Source organism: Mercenaria mercenaria, chromosome 11 (genome assembly GCF_021730395.1).
Source record: "Mercenaria mercenaria strain notata chromosome 11, MADL_Memer_1, whole genome shotgun sequence".
NCBI lineage: Eukaryota > Metazoa > Mollusca > Bivalvia > Venerida > Veneridae > Mercenaria > Mercenaria mercenaria.
Genome location: NC_069371.1, coordinates 76,576,004 through 76,596,731, shown reverse-complemented (window position 1 = coordinate 76,596,731; position 20,728 = coordinate 76,576,004). Strand labels below are relative to the sequence as shown.

General features: G+C 35.3%; 2 protein-coding genes across 9 annotated transcripts in view; one reads left to right on the top strand and one right to left on the bottom strand.

Moving 5' to 3' along the window:
* The window catches only part of LOC123530707 (uncharacterized), a 30,785-nt gene extending 24,458 nt beyond the window's left edge, over positions 1-6,327 (top strand). Inside the window, exons 2-3 of the mRNA XM_045311462.2 lie at positions 1,562-1,825; positions 3,341-6,327. Coding sequence (XP_045167397.1) covers positions 1,562-1,825; positions 3,341-3,720 — 644 coding nt within the window. The 3' untranslated portion in view covers positions 3,721-6,327. The remainder of the gene's footprint in view (positions 1-1,561; positions 1,826-3,340) is intronic.
* A 12,670-nt stretch (positions 6,328-18,997) lies between these two features.
* LOC123531392 (uncharacterized) overlaps positions 18,998-20,728 on the bottom strand; it is a 31,239-nt gene continuing 29,508 nt past the window's right edge. For all 8 annotated transcript variants that reach the window (XM_045312298.2, XM_045312300.2, XM_045312301.2 and 5 more), the window contains 3 exons: positions 20,377-20,479; positions 19,831-19,922; positions 18,998-19,243 (listed from right to left, as the gene is read on the bottom strand). In XM_045312298.2, coding sequence (XP_045168233.2) covers positions 19,163-19,243; positions 19,831-19,922; positions 20,377-20,479 — 276 coding nt within the window. In that variant the 3' untranslated portion in view covers positions 18,998-19,162. The remainder of the gene's footprint in view (positions 19,244-19,830; positions 19,923-20,376; positions 20,480-20,728) is intronic.

The window sequence follows — 20,728 nt, the reverse complement described above, 5'->3', positions numbered from 1 at the left end:
GACGTAATGGCTTTGGTTATTAATTGGCTGCCATATTTTTGTTGTGAACATGAAGTACATTAGTTTCTTGTTATTTCCTATGCTCGGTAACTGTTATCTCATATATAGTGTGTGGTTCACATAATTGAAAGTATTTTTGAATTTATTCCTTTTTATTACCTCCCTTTACTACTCTGACAGTATAACTTTGTGTAAAATTGATAACCACGTAAATCGTACATTTTCTCTATTTGGACAGCAGCTTTATCTGATTAAAGGCATTTTGAAACTTATACTGTACATACTAAAACAGTGACTAATTTGCGTTATTTTAATTTGCATAAAGTTCAGTTTAAATACCAAGACTTTACGGAAAAGTTATCATTGTAATTAAGACGAAGCCTAAACAGATGCTTCAATAAACGCATCATAATTTATTGTCAATAAAACGTAATAAAAACGCCACAATTCTCATTGAGAATGTATGTTCCGCACTTAAAACGAGTATGAAATCCCTGTAAAAACTACCCTTTTATGAATTCCCTCAAAATTATTTAATTTCACAAAATGATATATTCTTAAACCTATTCGCTTCGTTACTCTTTAATTAAAGCCGAGGTTTTTTAGTATATATGAAATCGTATACTGCAATTACAGTACTACTTTACGCTCCTGTTTGTTCTCCAACTACTATTTAATGGAGAAAAAAAATAAAGGATTGAAATACAAGGTTCTGTGTCATTTTAAACAAACATTGAAAGTATGAGAGCCAGTTTCTCAAGACCATAACGTCTCACTCTCTGAACAGAATAAGGGTTTTCCCTTTTTCTTAACCACCTGCAGGCCCACGTTGCATAAGCTCGTATGGTCAAACATAATGTTGCTAACCAAGACGTGTCGAGTTCGAAGGCAGATATTCGCAGTAAGTGTGCCTTTAACTTTTATCAGTTGTTGAGAAGTTGCACGGTTATACTGTTAAGATATCTGCGAAAAGTGGCTGGTTATTTTGTCGCCGTCAATAGTTGTTATGTTGTTTCTAAATGTAGTTACGCGCAACTGCATTCAAAAAAGAAACGTTATGTACATATAAACTTTACTGAGTCATATAATAAATAATTTCTTCCGATTTTTTATTTGACAGCTTACCTTTTGGTTGTCACGGCCGGTATGTTTGTTTGTGATTTAATCTTTTCAGCTTCAATATTTGAACATTTTAAACAAAAAAATTATGAAATAAAATTTACACTTAAGTAAGGTGTTTTAACATTGCTATCTAACGTGTCGTAAAAATGCTTTTATTCAAATGCATATAGATTGTGATATGATCTAATATATCTTAGTAGCGACTTGATACCATCATAAATTTGTTTTAACTGCCAGCTATACAATATGAATGCCAGATAATATATATTTTATACTGACAGGTATAACGTTTCAACGGGCGTTTTAACTGTAATAAAAGAGGAAAACTTGCAAGTGTTAAGGGAAGCAACTTCTACACAAAATTTCCTGACTGTCACGGAGTTATCTACCTTTGTAACATAAATTGCTTAGTAAAATAACCATTATTTTCTCTTTCCAGCTGGAATAACTTGTCAGTGTACAACGTTAGATTGTCAGGCGGAACGTAGACGAACGTGTGAAGCGGAATACTTCTGTTACGTAGAGAACATGAGCTCTGTAGTGACACGTGGTTGTATTAACGACAAGACGCCGTTGCTATGTGAAAACCGGAAGCCAGCGAAATTATCATCCGGGGATTACCCAGAGTGGCCATTTTTATATTGCTGCAATCAGGATGACTGTAATAGGGACATTGTGCCAATAAAACCAACAGCTAAACCAGGTAAATATACATGCACGGCTAAAGCCTTAAATAGTCAAGAGCTAGTCCCAGTCCGTGACTCTAGTTACCTTCCCTGACGATTATGAAAGTGATAATTACGTCACGAGTTGGACTAGTCCAGCCAGTTGAACTGAGACAACCTTTGTCCAGAACATTATAGGCCTAAGGTTCAAGTAAAGTGTTTTGATACCTCTCCTCAGCGCCCAGGTTAGTTTAATTTTGAAAATGTTAGTTTCAGACGACCACCATATACATACACTACCATTCCGTCTGAATGTATAATGCATTGTTTTGAAGTAGGGAATACTTCCTACAAAAGCCCTTTCGCTCGGAATCGCCCTGCATAGCTTGTACTTTTATTGTCTATAGTTTATCGCGTAGGCGATATAGAAAAACTAGTAAATCGTTTTTAAACTTGTTTTTTATTATGTTTATAATTATTGCGCGTTTAACATATTTCTGCATGTAGTTCGGTTGTTGTAAAATGTCACAAACCATTTGCATTTCAAAGAAGAAAAGACAAAACTACGAAACACTGTTATATTTCAAAGCAGACATAAATACCAGAAAGGTCTGTTAGACACCTAACTTAACCAAAGTAGAGCAATATAATTTTGAGAAAAAAGTATTGATAAGTTCTACATATTCTGGATAGTCAGAGTGCATGCGATTTAAGAAAAATGTGCTAAGCTCTGTGGAAAATCGCTTTAATTTATTCTAAGCAATTCGAATTACTTTTTGTCACCTATGTCGAGATATGAAAATACTTCACTTGAACCTTAATCATTCTGATTTGTGCGAATTGGTCCTTCTGGGGTCTGACATGACGTATGAGTACATGTTTCTCATGTTTTATACTGAACTAGCGGTTTTACTGTCAACATGTAACATTTGCTTCCTATACTTTGAATAGCATTCACACATATTTTAAATGCTCATGTTCTCTAACATTATACAATTAGTTGTATATTAAATAAGTAATAATCATAGTTTACTAATTACTGCTGCATAGTATTATGCAATGAGATAAAAAAAACATAGTCGCCAACGAATATGTCATCGAGCTTATTATAAAATAACAACATGTTGAGAAACTTTGTTTGGAAAGGAGTTTTGGAGGCGGGGGTAAGGGGGAATGTAATTAACTCTTGGTTTCATTACAATCTTCGTTTTTTTCCAATAAAGAAATACTTGTTAGTAGTGAAAATTAAAGAACGATAATTCTAGTACTCCGATGTTTGATAATGTTTATATCGAAAAACTGAAAACTCCACAACCCATTTCTACGTGACAATGGACCAGTAATGATATTCGGCAATTTACGTGACATTTCGTAATCTCCCGATGCTGCTTCGGCTGTCTTCGGCTGCTTATGTAGCTCAATCGAGCAACGAGACGAAGAATGCCGAAGTCCGTTACGGAAAATACGAAATCCCATGGAAACTGTCGATATTCATTACGGGTCCATTACCTAAAGTTGCTGTTGTAATATAAAATGATCTACGCACATTTCAGCTGCCGAACCGGAAGTGTACGACCAATCGGATGATGACGATACCAATGAGAATAATCCTTACGTCAGATATGAATATGACGACAAAGAACGGGCGCCATGTCCAAACAGTAACGATAACTCAAAGCTCAACCCAATATATATCGCCGTGCCTATAGCCGGTGTATGCGTACTTTTAGCACTTATTATTTTTGCAATGTATTTATTAAGAAGACGCACTGACTTCTACTCACAGTATGACGCATATCATTACCATGAACAGATGGCAAAGTTGGCCAATAAACAAAATGAAAACAAAGTTCAGGGCTGTGACACGAACAGATGTACGGACAGCGAGCGGTCGTCACAGGGAAGTGAAACGAAACTGTTCCTAAATGCGTGAAGCTATCATTATCGACAAGAAACGGAAAGTGCTATATTTAAAATGCTGAAAGTGCTAACAGATGCGCTCGTGCATCACGTGCCACGCAACGTTAAGGTTGACATATATCCATAGGTGTTGGCATATAATTACACCAGCTAGACGAGCTCTACGGCGGAGGATATAGCACTTGCGAAAAACGGCGTTGCATCCGTCACGTCGCTTTATGCTGGCAAGGGTTTCTGCACTGAATGCCGTGCTAAATGGTGTAATGTATTTGTTTATGTACACAGAAAAGCAGGGGGCATTCTTTAGGGATTATTCCTTAAATGTTTACTAAACTCTGTTGCAAAAGGATAAACACGCGCTTAATATAAATGAATGGCTTTTCAAAGCTAAGAGATACCCCTAAAAAATGAGATTATTTATAATGTATGTGTTTGGCAGTTAAATGGACTTGTTTTGAAAACATGAATGATACGGACATAATCAGGGTTTTCATGAATGCCTTTGTATTTGATGTTTTATGCTCAGGGATGTTATAAGCTGTATATAGCGCTATTATTTTGTCTCAAATTCATTCGGAATTGTTCGGTGATTTCCGTCACCCTTTTAACCGGAAGTGACCTCATTGTTGCATGTCTCATTACTCATTGGTCAGCTCAATGTCTTTTAATTGTTATTTTCATGTGGATCACTATTTTAGACCTATTATGTCGTCAGTTATGAATCTATAGTAGCTGGGTTCTGTATAAATGTATGTTCCTACAATGAAATACGAATAACACATTTCAGACATACAAATACACGCAACGGTTTTAACACTGTTTATGTTGTTTTGTTAAAAAGCCTAGTTTTGAATAAGAATCTCAAAATAACTGAGACATTCGCCACATGTCCTGTTTGTATACAGGCAGAGTCTTGCAACGTTATTACTGAAACATAGGTTTTATTTTTCCTAATTTCAAAACATTTTCACAAAAATATTTTATTTTTTTTAGATATTATTTAAAGTCTTAATCAAATGAATTGAACTTGACTAAATGAATAAACTAACTGTGTTATGTATATAACAATCATTTGTTAAAAATACTTCAAGTTCTGTTAGTGGTATTAGGTTACAACACATTAAAAAGCTGTTCTTCTTTATTCTATATAAAATTGACATACTTACAATGGCCGCAGCACATATCAGGATCCATTTTAAATGTCTGTAACTTACATTTACTTGAGGAATTTTGTCAGTGCTGAATAAAAATCAAAGAAAAGTGGGAGTCATGGGTAAGTGCAAAATTAGCCAAAATTATAGTGGTGGTGTATGATCTAAGTTTCCATGAAAAATTCTGTCATCTTGTTATTTCATTATGAAAATGCAAAACATAGATCTGCCATGTGATTTTAGCAAAAAAGAAAATGCAAAGAAAACAAGGAAAATAGCTCTAACTGAGGACTATTTGTATCCGCCATTATGCGACTACCATTTTTTTTCACGCCATTTTCCTATTTAGTGTGTGTATGCCATTACACATTTATACTGTGCTTAGCTATATACGTAGTATGTGTGTACTACTTTAAACATAGTACTGTTTGTACACAGAAACCTGTCCGTTTTATGTCTACACAGATACTAAGACGTTTTTTTGTTCATATTTTCAAATGTGAATTTAGGTCTAATATAACTTTAACAGAAACAAACAATAAGCAATCGTGTAGATTTAACCCCTCTACCCGCAATAAAATGTTTTCAAAATAATTTAGAATAGATACATAAGAACTCAGGAATGTTCGACCACTTCATTTTTTTCTACTACTGTATCATAATGCAGCGCTTGTAACGTTTTCAGTCATACAGATGCAGGAGAAATTCGTGATTACGTTCCAGACAATACCGATTAAGCATAAAGCGCCATCTGGTGGTATAATTGTCAAACAAGCTATCACAGAGAGACATCTATTATGACATTTCTCCTATCAGATCAAATAGACTCCATTGTCATTATTGCGGCATTTTGTTTTGATATGTTTGACGCCATTTGTGATGTTTTTTGTGTACTTCTCCATACTGTCTACATTAAAACGTTTGCTCTGATTAAAGACCACTATTATAGTGAAAACTCGATAAATTGGTTTTGTTGACAAAACAGTAGCAGTCAATTTCATAATAATGAAAAAGTTAAATTAGTGAAAGCTATCTTATCTTTTTGTTTATATACATATATTTTTTTAAAAACAACTGTAAATTGATTTTACAGTTCTGCCAATGGAATTGCCCCATTTCGTTCAAATCTGGCCATTCTGTTTCACATATATTTGTCACATCAACTGTATATATTAACTTTGATTGTTAAATATTACGATTTTTAATAAATATTACGATTTTTAAAATAGACTCCGCCTGGGTTAACTGTAAAACGGTTATAAGTTGCATACAGCAGTTGTAAGATATTAATATCTCGAATCGCTGACGCTCGCTGAAATTTATATCTTAAAACTGCTGTATTCAACATCTCACCTATACTAATGATACATTGCAACCACTGTTATTGGAATATTGAATAATGGGACAAAGTCAAATTATCGTGTTTCATCTATACTATAACACTCATTTCCTTATGGCGTTTTTTTTTTTACAGAAATGTTTGACTCCTTTGTTTTTTACGTGTAAACTGTCAGTATAATTGGATGCGCATTACGTTAAGGTAATAGACCTATAATGACAATCGGCAATTTCCATTCGTTCACGTGTTCTACGTATGCGATTTCGGCATTCTCCGGTTGTTATGAAAACTATTTTTCTGTTATGGCCGGAGAATGCCGAAGTCACATTCGGAAGATACGTAATGGCACGGAAATAGCCGATTGTCATTACGGGTCTATTACTTGAAGGTAGTTGACTTGTAATAACAGTCGGTACTTTCCGTTCCTTTACGTATTATCCGTACGTGGTTTCGACATTTTCCGGTTGTAATTGTATGAGTTACAGTCACGACCGGAGAAAGCCGAAACAGCAGACGAAAATACGATATCTCACGGAAATAGCCGAATAGCGTTACAAGTGGCATACACGTTATGTTCCGCTCTGTGAAACAGTATAAAAATGTAATAACACGTTTTCTGTGTGTCGTCTGCATGTAATATACTCTATCGTAAATTTATTCTGCGATATTCATTCTACTTATCATATTATCATATTATAGACAACCTGTCTGCAGCCTAATGAAGCGAGATTTGCATTGATTATGCTGTGTTACAAAAAAGCTTAGCTAAGGATTCAGACTTATGTTTAAATGTTCAGTTTTTCTAAGGTTTCTTACGTATATGTTATCAGGACAAATGGAGTGTACAGAATTTAAATGTATTTTATTATTATTGTGTACTGGGAATTTATTTGTTTGGTGGCATGGATTTATTATTTTGAAACATGACAGAATGACATTGAAAAATAAAATAAAAAGAAAAGGAATCAAACAAACTTGTTCATTTTTCTCCGAAACTTGTTGTGTCTTAGATTACAAAGGGTGTCCAAAAAGTTCGTTCCAACTGGCAATGTGAACTAGCATAGCAAAATCATGGAAAGTAAGACATATTGTTTTCCACGCATATTAAATACTGCCATACTGCTGCTGCAGAAATTTGATTAAGTTTTTATTTTCTTGTTTGAGAAAATACAATTTATTCTATAAACTTAATTCAGAAAAATACAGCTTTTGAAAATGAACAAGACTCACGTCTTTTATTGATTCTTAATACAATCACAACTACTATAATTAAGCGGACCAAACTTTCTTTACACCCATTATTTGTTTTACAAGAAGACAAATATGAAACACAGCCAAATGACAAAAGCATGAACTGACCCTTTCTGTATGTGACGTGTACATGTACCCATGCTCTAAAGGCAAGGAACTTATAAAACTAGTTTTGATCAATATAACACTGACTCTATATCCATCAACGCTTTGATAAAACAAGGGCAAATATCCAAATGGAATAGCAACGCATCAAGAACTTGGCCCTCAAAACCCTACATTAGTATATGTATGTGGGTTTGTCATGACGAATGTGTATATACAGTAAATAGACAAATCGACAGCGATTGCGGAACAAACATTTAAAGGGGCACAATGGGAAACCGCCAGTAATCAGATGCAAAACACTGATGGTGAGTTGAAAGCGGCTAAAGGAGTTTAACCCTACTCTTCAGCCGTAACATGTTTCAAAGTAACAAGGCAGTGTAAATAGAAGTAGATATCTACCAGGTGAATCCCTCATAGACGTATGATGATGGTAACAAATGTCGCAACATAATTATGAAACACGGTGTCGGGTTTACATTTACACACTGAAAACCGGACGGATCATACACGTTTGTTATCAATGCCTTTGCGATTGGAAGGGATCCTTATCGCGTTTTCGTTATCGTAGTATCGCGTTGTCATCATTGTAGTATCGCGTTTTCGTTATTGTTATTTCGTGGTTTCACATTTTCATCAACGCGTTTCAGATCAACACATTCAAAGGCATTAGCCCTAACGAATCGCCATCGTACTGTTGCTATTCGCCAGCCGCCATCGTACCATTGTACCCGTGAGTTCGCGCTTCGCGTTCATAGAGAGCAGGCGTTGGCCCTAACGGAGCACCGTACATTTCGCACGTTCAGAACGTGTCAAGGGAAATAACTTTTCAAACCCTATGAAATGGACTGAAACGATTTATCTCCCCGACTAGTAGGATATTATTGTAATAGTAGCTTGATCTGGGATGCGCGACCTTAAGCTACAGTCACACATACGTGCGTTGAGGTACGGTGCGGATGGGATTGGTCTGTGGTGGGGGCGGACACGGATAAGTACGGAGCAGTACGTCTTAGAATGGGAAAAGGACGCGAAAAACTACGTTTTACTGCGCCTGGCAACTTGCCCAGCGCGTGGACGGGTCTGCGGTGAACTTCGTTGAACTACGCTTTAGTACGGGCAGCCTTGGATAACTAAGCTCAGCTACGGATCAATACGGCAAGGTACGTTTCAGTACGGATAGCTACGTTTTAGTACGTTTAACTACTGATGAATAAGTTTCAACCAAGTTGGACTTAAGTCACGCTCAAATGGCTACGGATCGCTCAAACTTTTGTGCATGTTCAAAAGTTGGACAACTTGCAAGTTTGGGATAAGTCTTGAATACGTTTTGACCAAGTGTTGGTACGGATAGATACGGATTACTACGTTTCTATCCGTGGCTAGACGTAGCTATCCGCGCCGTATGTGTGACTGGGGTATTACAAAACTTACTCGAGCGAAATACAAAATCACAGATCTGGCTAACATGACCCTTTATCATATACCTCCATCTTTTTGTTTATTGTTTTATATTTGACCAATGAGCATTAATTGGAATCTTCAAGGTTTATCGATGTTAAAAGTGAACTGAGTTGATGTTTTTCAGCACTGTTTATAGAACTGTGTCATGAATATTAATTTACGAAAGTAGTCTGTCAACACGTTCTTTGTTTTCTGCCTATTCATATTCACTTATGTAAAACAATCGTATTTTTTTACAGAATTTATAAAAGCATATGATAATTTTTGAAACAAACTTGACGCTGAAATATAAACAAAAACGACAGGTTTTGCCAAACAATAAAAGAAAATGTTACCTTAGTGAGTGAATTAATTCCCAAGTCTGTAGTTGAATAAAACCATATTATATACAATCTGCTGATGGTCTAGGATGAGAGCACATCTTTCGCTAAAGTTAGCATTCTCATCCATCAGATGTTCGTCAAAATCCCGAGACGAACCACGGTAGACCTCTGGTATGCGAGAATGTAAAGTTAGAGGATCTTCCTGTTCCCATCATTTATCCTGAACATGCACAAGACAGTTATATTTTCCTTAATGGTAGCGGAAGTAAAACACGAAACTTAAAGAACCGGAAGTGTAAGCCTGAAAAATGGTCATGAATGCATCTTTAATACAATAAGAGCCAGTCAATGTTTATGAAGATTATGTTAATTTCACTTTAGATCATGGTCTGTAGAAGCCCGACTTTGGATAGTAGAATGGAGTAAATGAAGAATATCCTACTGAAGAGATGAAGATATAATTATTGTGAAGCTGCTGGACTGTATCGTATATAGTATTGTATTGCAGAACTTTGTTAGACAAGAAAACTGTCCATATTTCATAATGAAATACATTAAAAGAACAAGAGGGCCACGAGAATTTCTTTTCACAACAGATATAAAATTTCATAACTAGTGAGGGTCGTGCACTACTGCAGATTCCAATTTGTACAAGACTGCAGGTAAGGAGGAGAATGGATGCAGCTTTTCAGCAATTCCAAAAGCTAACTCAATTATTCCATATCATGAGATAACTACAGGTTCCTTGTGGTATAAATGTATGATGGAAATAATGTATAATGATGAAAATGTTGTTTTGACGCAAAATAATGTTCGATGGAAATAATTTATGATTTAAATAATGTAAGAGATGAAAATATTGTTTAATGAAAATAATGTATGATGGAAAAGACACAGTTCCTTCTTGAGAATAGTGTTGAACCTATATATGGATGTCGTGAGCATGTCATAAGTGAAGAAAGAGTGATTAAGTACATTAATGGAAGGGATATAATCTATGACGGCTAGGTGAACTGGGCTGTGGCAGATTATCCCCCTTACCTCTACTAAACCATCTGGAAATGAAACACCGATCTATTGATACTTTACGCTACCACATAACATATCTAAATATCCGAGTAAAAAACAACAACGCAGATGTCACGATATAGGGCTTGAATATTAAAACGGCGAAAAGGTGTGTAGGCGGCCGGGTAGCTCAGTCAGTAGAGTATCGGAACGGTATTCCGAGACCTCGGGTTCGAGTCCCGGTCTGACTGCACATTTTCCCCACCCTGTGACATTTGGCGCCTAACATGGGACCGTGACTGGATATACTCCGAGATCATGTTAACCTTGTTCTCTGTCCCATTAGAAATTTGGGGTAGCGGGGGAGAATGTCCCAGTATAAGACTTGAATCTTAAAGTGTGTAGGCGGCCGGGTAGCTCAGTCGGTAGAGCATCGGAACGGTATTCCGAGGCCCCGGGTTCGAGTCCCGCTCTGGCTGCACATTTTCCTCACTCTTTGACCTTTGACTCACTTGTCCATCACCACTTTGGGTTCGAAGCCTCGCTTAGATTGTAGAATGCTATTATGTGAGGGAGCCATCCAAGTAGATTTCGGAAAGTCAGTGGTTCTGGGAAGCCCTGGGCACCTAGGGTATTCTTCCACTATGTTAAATATGGACACGTGTGTCAGACGATTCAGCGTGGGTTAACCCTTACCCTGCTAAATTTCTATAATGAACGTGTCCATCTTTCAATTTGGACAGTACCATTAACTGTTAAAATGGGTACTTACCAAAATGATTCTGACTGAATGGCGAACAGTGTAGATCATGATCAGCCTGCACATCCGTGTAGAACATGATCAGACTGCACGGATGTGCAGGCTGATCATGATCTACACTGGTCGCAAAATCGGAATCAGTCGTGTCGAGCATGATAAGGGTTAATTCATTTTAATTTTACATTATTTTTGTATCACTAATTGTATTATTTTTCCTCAATCACAATTTGTTACCACTTTTTAATCACGTGCCCTTTGCATGTAAATACCAGGCTTCTTATGATTGATAATAATTTATTCTAGAAGTCTGAATCATATAATTATTTTGTCATGCTTGTAGTAATACAGGAAATGCAGACGATGCATGGTAATACATGACTAATTAAAAGATGTACACTTTGTCGTGGCGATAAAATGAATTACTTTCAAACGTGTCGCTGTGGCTTAATTATGACTGTATTATGTATTTTTGTAGCAATTTTCTCTTTGTACCTACGTTAAAACAATGCATGATTAAAACGTGCAAGTCTACATACAGAAATTACCGTCTGCAGTCGGATATTTAATATAGTTAATTAGATTTGTATCGAAATGCAGCGGACATAATGCGCATTATTACATACTCATTTAAAACCTGACACATTATTTTTCCATATTGACGTTCAAATTTCATATCTGTTTCGTGATGTCATTTGCGATGCTGTCTCGTTTAAAAGTTCTTTAACGACGGTATTTTTAATTTCACTCAGGCTTAATAACAAATTTGAATCATTTATATAATAATTTTAAATGTAGATACGTATGTAATAAAAAGATTATTAGATTTGCATCGAGAAATATGCACTCGTTCTTTCGCGGAATAATATTGCGCTCCTAAAGTCGCGCAATGTTTCCGCTGCAGAACTCGTGTATATATCTCTATACAAATCTAATACTATAAATGTTACTCAGCGAACAAATGAGTGCATATTTTTCAATGGAAAGCTAATAACCGTTTGTTGCATACAAAGTTACATTATAAACTAAGGCTTAGCAAAACCGAAACTCAAACATCTGGCATGAAATTTGAACGCCCATGTTTTTCAGATTCCATGACTTAAACATGGGTACACATTTGTATAACAGAAAATATTTTGTTTATATAATAATAGAACCTCCAACAGGCATAATCATGAAAGTACTAAAATGGGCAGAATAGAAAAGTTTGTTACTTTGTAAAAACTAGTGAGAGAGTATGTCTATTGAAAATCATTACATTTTGTTTTCCTCAGAATACACGACAATTTAATCTGCTAACGATTTATATAAAAGTTGAGAGAATGTACTGTAGACATTTGAAAAAGTTGCCGATATATCTAAGCAAAACAAGCGAGAAACGTTTTTCTGAAGTCAAAACTAAAGTTTCAAAATCTCTTTGAAAACTTCATCAATAGCCACGAAATAATGAATGTGTTAATTTGTCGAAGATCGATGTGCGACTAGATGTAATTCATTTATAAAAAAAAAACTTAGTGTAACTTTAACAATTCAGATTGATGAGTACTGTAATAAGATAATTTTAGTATGAAAATTCTGAAGTCTTACTTTTCAAGTTATTTAGAAAAATAAGAACATACATTTATATATATATAGAATAACTGCGGATGAATATTGATAACAACATCGTGTCTTCATTTTTAGAGCATGTTCTGCAGAGGTCCCAAAAAGCTTCTGCATAAGACGCAACATTTTGAAAAGAAAGACGAAAAGGCTCTTTAAAATGTATAAATACTATTGTGAATAGGCAGTTGCGTAACATTAATTTATAACAATCGGTATATTGATTATGTTGCTTTTCATTTAGTTCATGTAAGCAAAAGGTTTTACTTCTCCAAGATAGCCCAGTGACGTAAATAACACAGATACTAGGTAGTGTTGCAGAAGAGCATTTCAAACATCTTAACGCATGTTAATTTTTGAAAGACATGTTTCCTAGGGGTTTTTCTATGGAAAAATTGTTCTTAAAATTTTATGTTATTCTACTTCAATATATACTTTATCACAAAAGTTCAGCAATTCCTCTTTTCGTCTTTTTTACTATAAAGGTATCTTTTTGTTTCGTAATGAAGAGAAAAAATATGTTCGTGACGGGGCACGAAGTGGCTGGGGAAAGAGTGGAGGGGAAAGGGTTTGTGAAAACGAGGCGGCTTGGGGTTGTTGGAATGGGAAGCAGAAAGAGAGAGAGAGAGAGAGAGTGGGGGGGGGGGGTGGGGATGGAGGAAGAACCATCAACATAAAAGACAATGAACAAAGGACAAAAAACGACACGGGCAAAAAGGAAGTTGAAAATACGTGCACCGGTTCAGAATGGTCAGTAACCTATCTAAAGGAAACTACGGGTTTAAACTTGTCTATGATAACCTGGCATAAAACCTATTTTCATTTTCAATCTTTCAATAGCAAGTCGACATATACAATACATCTCCATTTTGTATATGATTCATTAATTACAATTAAAACAAAATTACTGATAACGTGAAAAGCATAACTATGAAAATATTAAGTCAACATATTGATGGAATAAAATATAGTATATTTAACAGATGTTAAGTTACCATTTCACTAAACCTGTGTTTACTTTGTGTTTAAAATTGATTAGAAAATATGAGAAAACAAATTACAATCAATTTATTTAATACAGTTTTACAAGGTACTAAACTGTTACATAGCCTCGTTTGATTAAAATCCATTCTATATCGAATCAATGTATAACTTACTTCTCTATCATTATTATATGGCAATATAATGTAAACTACTAAACTGAAGGACAGTCCGTGTTTGACATGAATTGTTTAAATTACGTTACCATTTTACTTAATATTTTTGTACGAATGTATTTAGAAAAAAAATGATATCAAATGATTTAATACTAAAATACATAAACGTATTTGTCCATTCAGGTAAAATCAGAAACATATTTACTTTGAACACTGAGTCTCAGTCGCACGTCAGTGCTTATTTTATCGCGTATACCTGTGCACAGGTGTGTTTATATTTATCTGATGACACGGATCCATTACAAATGGCGACATGGGGGCGTGTATGTCATGTCAAACTTTGCTAAATTATATATGTATGTTATTATTATTGTATGTTTGTTATTGTTATTCAATGTCTTGTCATTCATATTCTAAAAGTCATTATTGTTATTCTATATTTCGTTATTCTTATTGTATCTTTGATATTGTTATTCAATGTCGTGTCATTCATATTCCAAGTATTACCACTGTTATTGTTCACAGCACGGAGAAATTGAAACAGAATTCAGAATGAATGCAGAAACTGCTGAGCAACATTTGTCTGAAATGGTGAAATGTGAAAAGAAATTAGACCAACAAAGCTTAGACACCCTTCAAATGGTTTTAACATTAAAGGATGCAGAAAATCAGATAAATGTGTCACGTAGTGCAGGGACACCGCCTGTCAGAAGCATACATTTTGAACCAAATGCGAAAATTCAGACACTTTTACAAGAGGCTGGAGAAATGGGAACCTGCAAGTTCTTGTCACATCCTTTGGCGCCATACGGCATTTCTTAAGACTTGACGCCATACGTCGACAACCATGCACTTTGGTATGTTCGGGACAAATTGTATCTGACGTGGAGTCGAAGAAGATGTAAAAACATGTCAGATAACTGGTTCATTTATAACCCCAGATGGAACCGTACTTCTAGTTGACCACGCTAACAATAAATTAAAACGTTTAGAGAAACCATCATACAAAGTCCTTGATTTCTTGAAAACCCATTAGACAGTTGCTCTGTAAGCAATGTTGAAGTTATGGTCAGCATGGGCCAAACGATCCAGCGTGTTTCTCTCGGTACTAAAATGGAGATAATAAGAACACTAATTTCAGTCATGAATGTCAATTTCTACAATACCAGGATGGTAAACTTTTCGTTTCTGATGGTTCCGACGTAATTCGTCTGTACACAACGTCAGGAACGCTTCTTAGAGAAATATGTATAGATGTGACTGTTGATGATTTTGTATGCAGTGATTTGTTTGTTTTGGGTTTAACGCCGCTTTTCAACAGTCATGTAAAGGCGGGCGGTTAACCTAACCAGTGTTTCTGGATTCTGTACCAGTACAGACCTGTTCTCCTTAAGCAACTGCCAACTTCCCCACATAAATCAGAGGTGGAGGTCTAATGATTTCAGATACAATGTCGTTTATCAAATAGTCACGGAGAACATACGCCCCGCCCGAGGATCGATCTCACGACCCCGAGATTCGTACACCAACGCTCTCCCTACTGAGCTAACCGGGCGTGCATTGTATGCAGTGCAGTGAAAATGGGAACATGATTTACACGTGTTCAGAATCTGAACATGTTGCGTTTGATGCCAATGGAGCTGTAGCCTGAACATGTAGCCAGGAAGATATCCAGATGGGAGGTGTAACTTGCGTAGGATCAAATGGGTTTGGAAATGTTATAGTTTGTGGCACAGGTCGGGATGAGTCTAATGACGTTGTACATAACATATGTCAGTGGTGTGGATGGGGAAATCGGCGTAAAGTTCGATGGTGGCTTCGAACATTTTTCTCGGCCAAGTTCTGTATGTTTTGATAGATAGCAGTTCAAACTTGCAGTAGCAAACTGTAATGGACGAAAGCTTTTGGTAAGCGATATTATATATAATGACTGAAATGTTGTCTAGTATATGCGTCGATGAGGAATGTACAGTGGGCGATCATAAAAAATGTGGGAAAGCTTTGGTTCAAGTTAAATGACAGCATTTCTGCCCACACTTACCTGAAAGACTTCAAATAACGATAGAAAACAATTAACCCTTAACAGTGATTTATCTTTTATTATGCATACTATTGAGAATAAGCACTGACAATCCAATATGTTACAATTGTAGTTGTGTCGACAATTATAGAACAGTTACATTATACAAACTTATATCATTGTTATAAAATGAGCCGTGCCATGGGAAAATCAACATAGTGGGTTTGCGACCAGCATGGATCCAGACCAGCCTGCGCGGATCAGGATCCTGCTGTTCGCTAACAGTTTGCAGTAGGCTTTAAAAGCGAACAGCATGGATCCTGACCAGATTGTGCGGATGCGCAGGCTGGTCTGGATCCATGCTGGTCGCAAACCCACTATGTTGGTTTTCCCATGGCACGGCTCAAATTAATATTGATGTTGCTTTGCTTTGCACAATGCCTTGTATTCATTTATTTATTGTCAGTAGAAAAACAAGGCGAAACATTTTACCTAACCTAATGATGCAAACACCACATGTTGGTACACCATTGTTAATCAAAGTTAATTCTAAATGATTATTGTTTGAAACTATATATTGCTAAAGTACGTTGGATGATACCGAGATCGAAACAGGAAGTAACTGAGAATAGCTATCTCAGACTATTTGGTATATTAATTTTGACACACTCCTGTACATAGGTCGTTTTAAATACAAGTATATTTTGTCAATGCTGTTATAATATGGGTTTCTGTTCAAACTGATGTACATACTATACTAATACTTTCAACACCGTTCGTCAATTAAATATCATTCCTTTTATTTAGCATGAACATGCCATGAGTATGATTACGATGTTATTTTAAAGGACGGGCCCACAAAATATAGCGAAAATCTGAATATGACCTAAATTAAATTCTTCAAAGACTATAAGGAAAAGGAAGACCGTGTCTTTACTAAGCATGTGACGTTTTTTTACGAACAGTGAATGCATCTCAATATTACCAGCGACACTTTTTACAAACAAAACGTCCGTCAGTACAAATAGACACATATCATTAACAACTGATACCTTTATCTAGCTAAAAGTTTTTAAACGGCCCAAACATTTTAAAAGTTGCTTCGTCGGACGACCCTTTGCTTTGAGTTTGCAGAAATGCTCATGGAACAATCTAGATGGAAAGCCTGTACAAGACATTAAATTAAATATAATACAATAAGGTTATTATAATAGTTGTTCGACCTGGGAAGCTGTATTCGGATCGATTGGATTTTGCCAGATCGGATCTCTCGAGGCGCACAAGCGCCGAGTGTGATCCATGCTTGTAAAATCCACGAGAGACGAATACAAAATCCCAGATCTAGCTACTGTTATAATGACCCTTTATTATATACACCACCTTTTTTTTTGTTATCAAACAATATCTGAAATGTCTGTCGATGTTAAAATAGAAATGAATGAAGGTTTTGTGTGCGCTATTTGTAGTACTATGTCAGGTGATGCATATCAAATTAAGGTAGTCCGGCAACATACAATACAAAAGGTACAATACGGAAACTATTTCTGCCTGTTCATATTTTCTTGTGAAATACAAGCTGCATTTTTTGACAGAATTTACATAGGTATATAATGAAATACAAGAAAGCAAGCGTTTACGGAGTATTCTTAGTGGTTGAATCAGCTATCATAATAATGCAGTCAAAACAAGCATTATAACGCGATCAAAGATCTCATATGATTGCCTGTGTTACACCCCGAGGGACAGCGTGGGATGGAAACCCGAGCGAGTTTTTTATCCACCCAGTCCCGAGGGTTGGGAAAACACATACATTACTCAGGCAGACATGTAATATAATTTTTTTCTTGCCTACAGTTAATATCATTGCATTATTTTCAAAGATATTGCAGATTTTAAATCGCTGATACGCCTAACATGTTAAAAGGCGCACGTTTACTATGTCTGTTTTTGGTAAAATCATATTTAAAAATGAAATATATAAAAGGTTCAAATTCAGTAAAACAAGCTTTAAAAATGAGTATCGTACCCAAAAATAAACAGTGTTGCATTTAAAGATACATGAAGTGTATTTGCACTACAATAAAATATATACATGTTATATATTATACAAAATATGTTAAAACTGAGAACAGTAAATCCAGCTTTAAAGTGGTATTATGCGCAACCTACTGCATATAGTGTGTTTTGGTAAATGTTTTATAAAAGCAATTTTCGGTTGCTGTGCATTTAAATGTGTAAAATTAAGAATTATGCCTCACAAGTATTTGAAGTTAATGCTTTGGAAATAAAGAAATCGGACTAATAACATAATAGTTCTTTTCTTCAGTCTTCTACTCAGTGAACTCCCTTTTCTATAGGAAAACATTTCTAAAGTTGAAGGGAAGCAACTCCTGCGTGTAGTTTGACTTTTCTTAAAACTGTCCCAGTCAAAATAAGAAATGTTATATTTGTATGTAAAGTTATTATTTCGTACTGGTAACAAGACGAGTTCGGTATACTGGGTTTAAAGTTATATATTCCTCCATCCTTTTTACACACACATATTTTTCAACTGGAGTTTTATTTGAAAATGCGCATAATTCCACTGTAATGACCATTATGCATTTTTACTTGTGCGACAAGGATATCATGAAAGGCTTTCAGTTATTATGATTTGAACTGCTGTAGTTGTTATTATGATGCAATATATGTTATTGTTATTACAATATAGTTTGCAATTGTTATTATGACAAAAATTGTAATAACTTTTAAGGTAAAAGGTATATATTTGTTATTAAGACAGGAAAACTTTATTTAATATCACAATAATTTGAAGTCTGTAATTGTTATCATGATTGGCTTTATGATAAAAAGTCTATTACTGTTTTTATGAACACAGTTATTTCATTAATATTATGATAAAAAAAAGTATGTAATTATTAAAATAAAATATCTGTAATTGATTTTATGATAAAAAATCGATTTTGTTATTATGATAAAGAACGTGTAATTGTTTTATTAACAAAATTATGTAATTAATATCATTGAAAACGTGTCAGTATTATGACACAAAAGTGTAATTGAGACCATGATAAAAATCTATAATTATTATCGTGAAAGTAAACAGAGTGTAGTTTACTCTGAGAAAAAGTCTTTAATTGTTATTATGATAACAATATTGTATTTATTATTATGAAAATGTATGTATCATTATGATAAAAGGTCTGTGGTTAAAACGCACACATATATTTACATTATCAATTATTTCTTTAAAAAATAAAACCATTGTAGCTCTTTGTTCAAGGCTGTGCTGGTTGTGCAGGGATGTTCGCGTTGAAAATATCTACCCACTTCTGGTTCAGGCACTTCGAAAATTGCAGCTGAAATGAGTAAATAAAATAATAAATACCCAGAAACAAAATATGTACCTTGTATTTAGTTTCTTATAACACAAACACAATCGCCCGAAAACACGCACGCACAGGCGCACGCACGCACGCACATTAAAATGATTTTATATCATAAATTAGGAAAGGATGAACAAAAAGAAAATTAGATCATTGTCTTTATTAACTGAAATTTATAAGACTCATCTACGAAAAATTATTTTGACTGAACCTTTGTATTTTTTCTTCACCTTGTCTAAGAAGATATTAACCGTTAATATTCTGTATTTTCCTGACAACTAAAATTCCTTAACAAGTTCTTCAGAATTTTCTTTTTCTTGTGAGCTCAAGAAGAAAATGCCATTGAGCCAAAGTAATCTTAGAAATGAAATCTAACAGATTCTTTTGAAGCCTAGAACACAACCAGGCAATATAATGGCAGACTCGGTTTGTTTGTGCCTGTTTCTGAGAAGCAGTGCAATGTGCCACACCCCTCATGCTCCTAGTCCTATGTTAGGGAAACAGTTTATTTTTGCTTTTTATAGAAATATCAAATAGCTTTGAGCACAAGCATAACAAACCTCTGCAAGGGAGCCACGGAACCCTTCTTTGAGGTCTCGATTTATAACACAACCACCAAAATCTAGACCTTCGGCAGCTACCGATATAGCACCTGTGGATATAATGCATTTAAAGTTTAAGACAATGAATACTTCAAACTACGTACTCGTTTTGGGAACTGAATCCACCGCCGAAAGGCACAGCGTTGGGTCCCCATAAACATTATTACAATTTATGGCAACTGTTGTATTATTTCATACACAAGCCAAACAGAGTGTTCCATTAACACGACTGATGATTTCTTGTAACACGCTTCATGAACTATAAATAGTTTTATATTACTGACCTCTTGTGAAATTGTATGTAACAGCTTTTCTCGACCTTGTTTCATTTTGAAGTCAGCAAGAATTGCTATGAAATATTATAATAAGCCCCGTTATATACAATTGTATGATGTACATATATCTACAGATCTGCACGCCGGTCGATCTGTTTTTCACTCAAATTACACTCAGATACTATCCAACTTTTAAAATGATTTCGATATAGCCAAGACATTGATTTACCTGTCAGTGGTTGTCGATCAAATGTTGGTTGTCCCTGTCCTTCGTTAAGCATGTATATATCCCTTCCGTTGTAAATGGCAGTCAGAGTATTCCATATCCCAGGCTATCAAACAAAATAACCAATATTAACAAGACTGTTGCCCATTACAAAATGTCACCTATCAGAAGGGGCATTGTCAGACTTTCTACCTTTGAAAAAAAAAACAATAACAACAACACTTATTGAAGAAGCTGCGTATTCTCCAAGTGCCCTCTCATCCTCATATACTCTGAAGTTAATAAAGGATCTATCTTTTAACAGACAGACAGACGAATGGACACATAAAGGGACAAAATGAATTGTATATTCTAC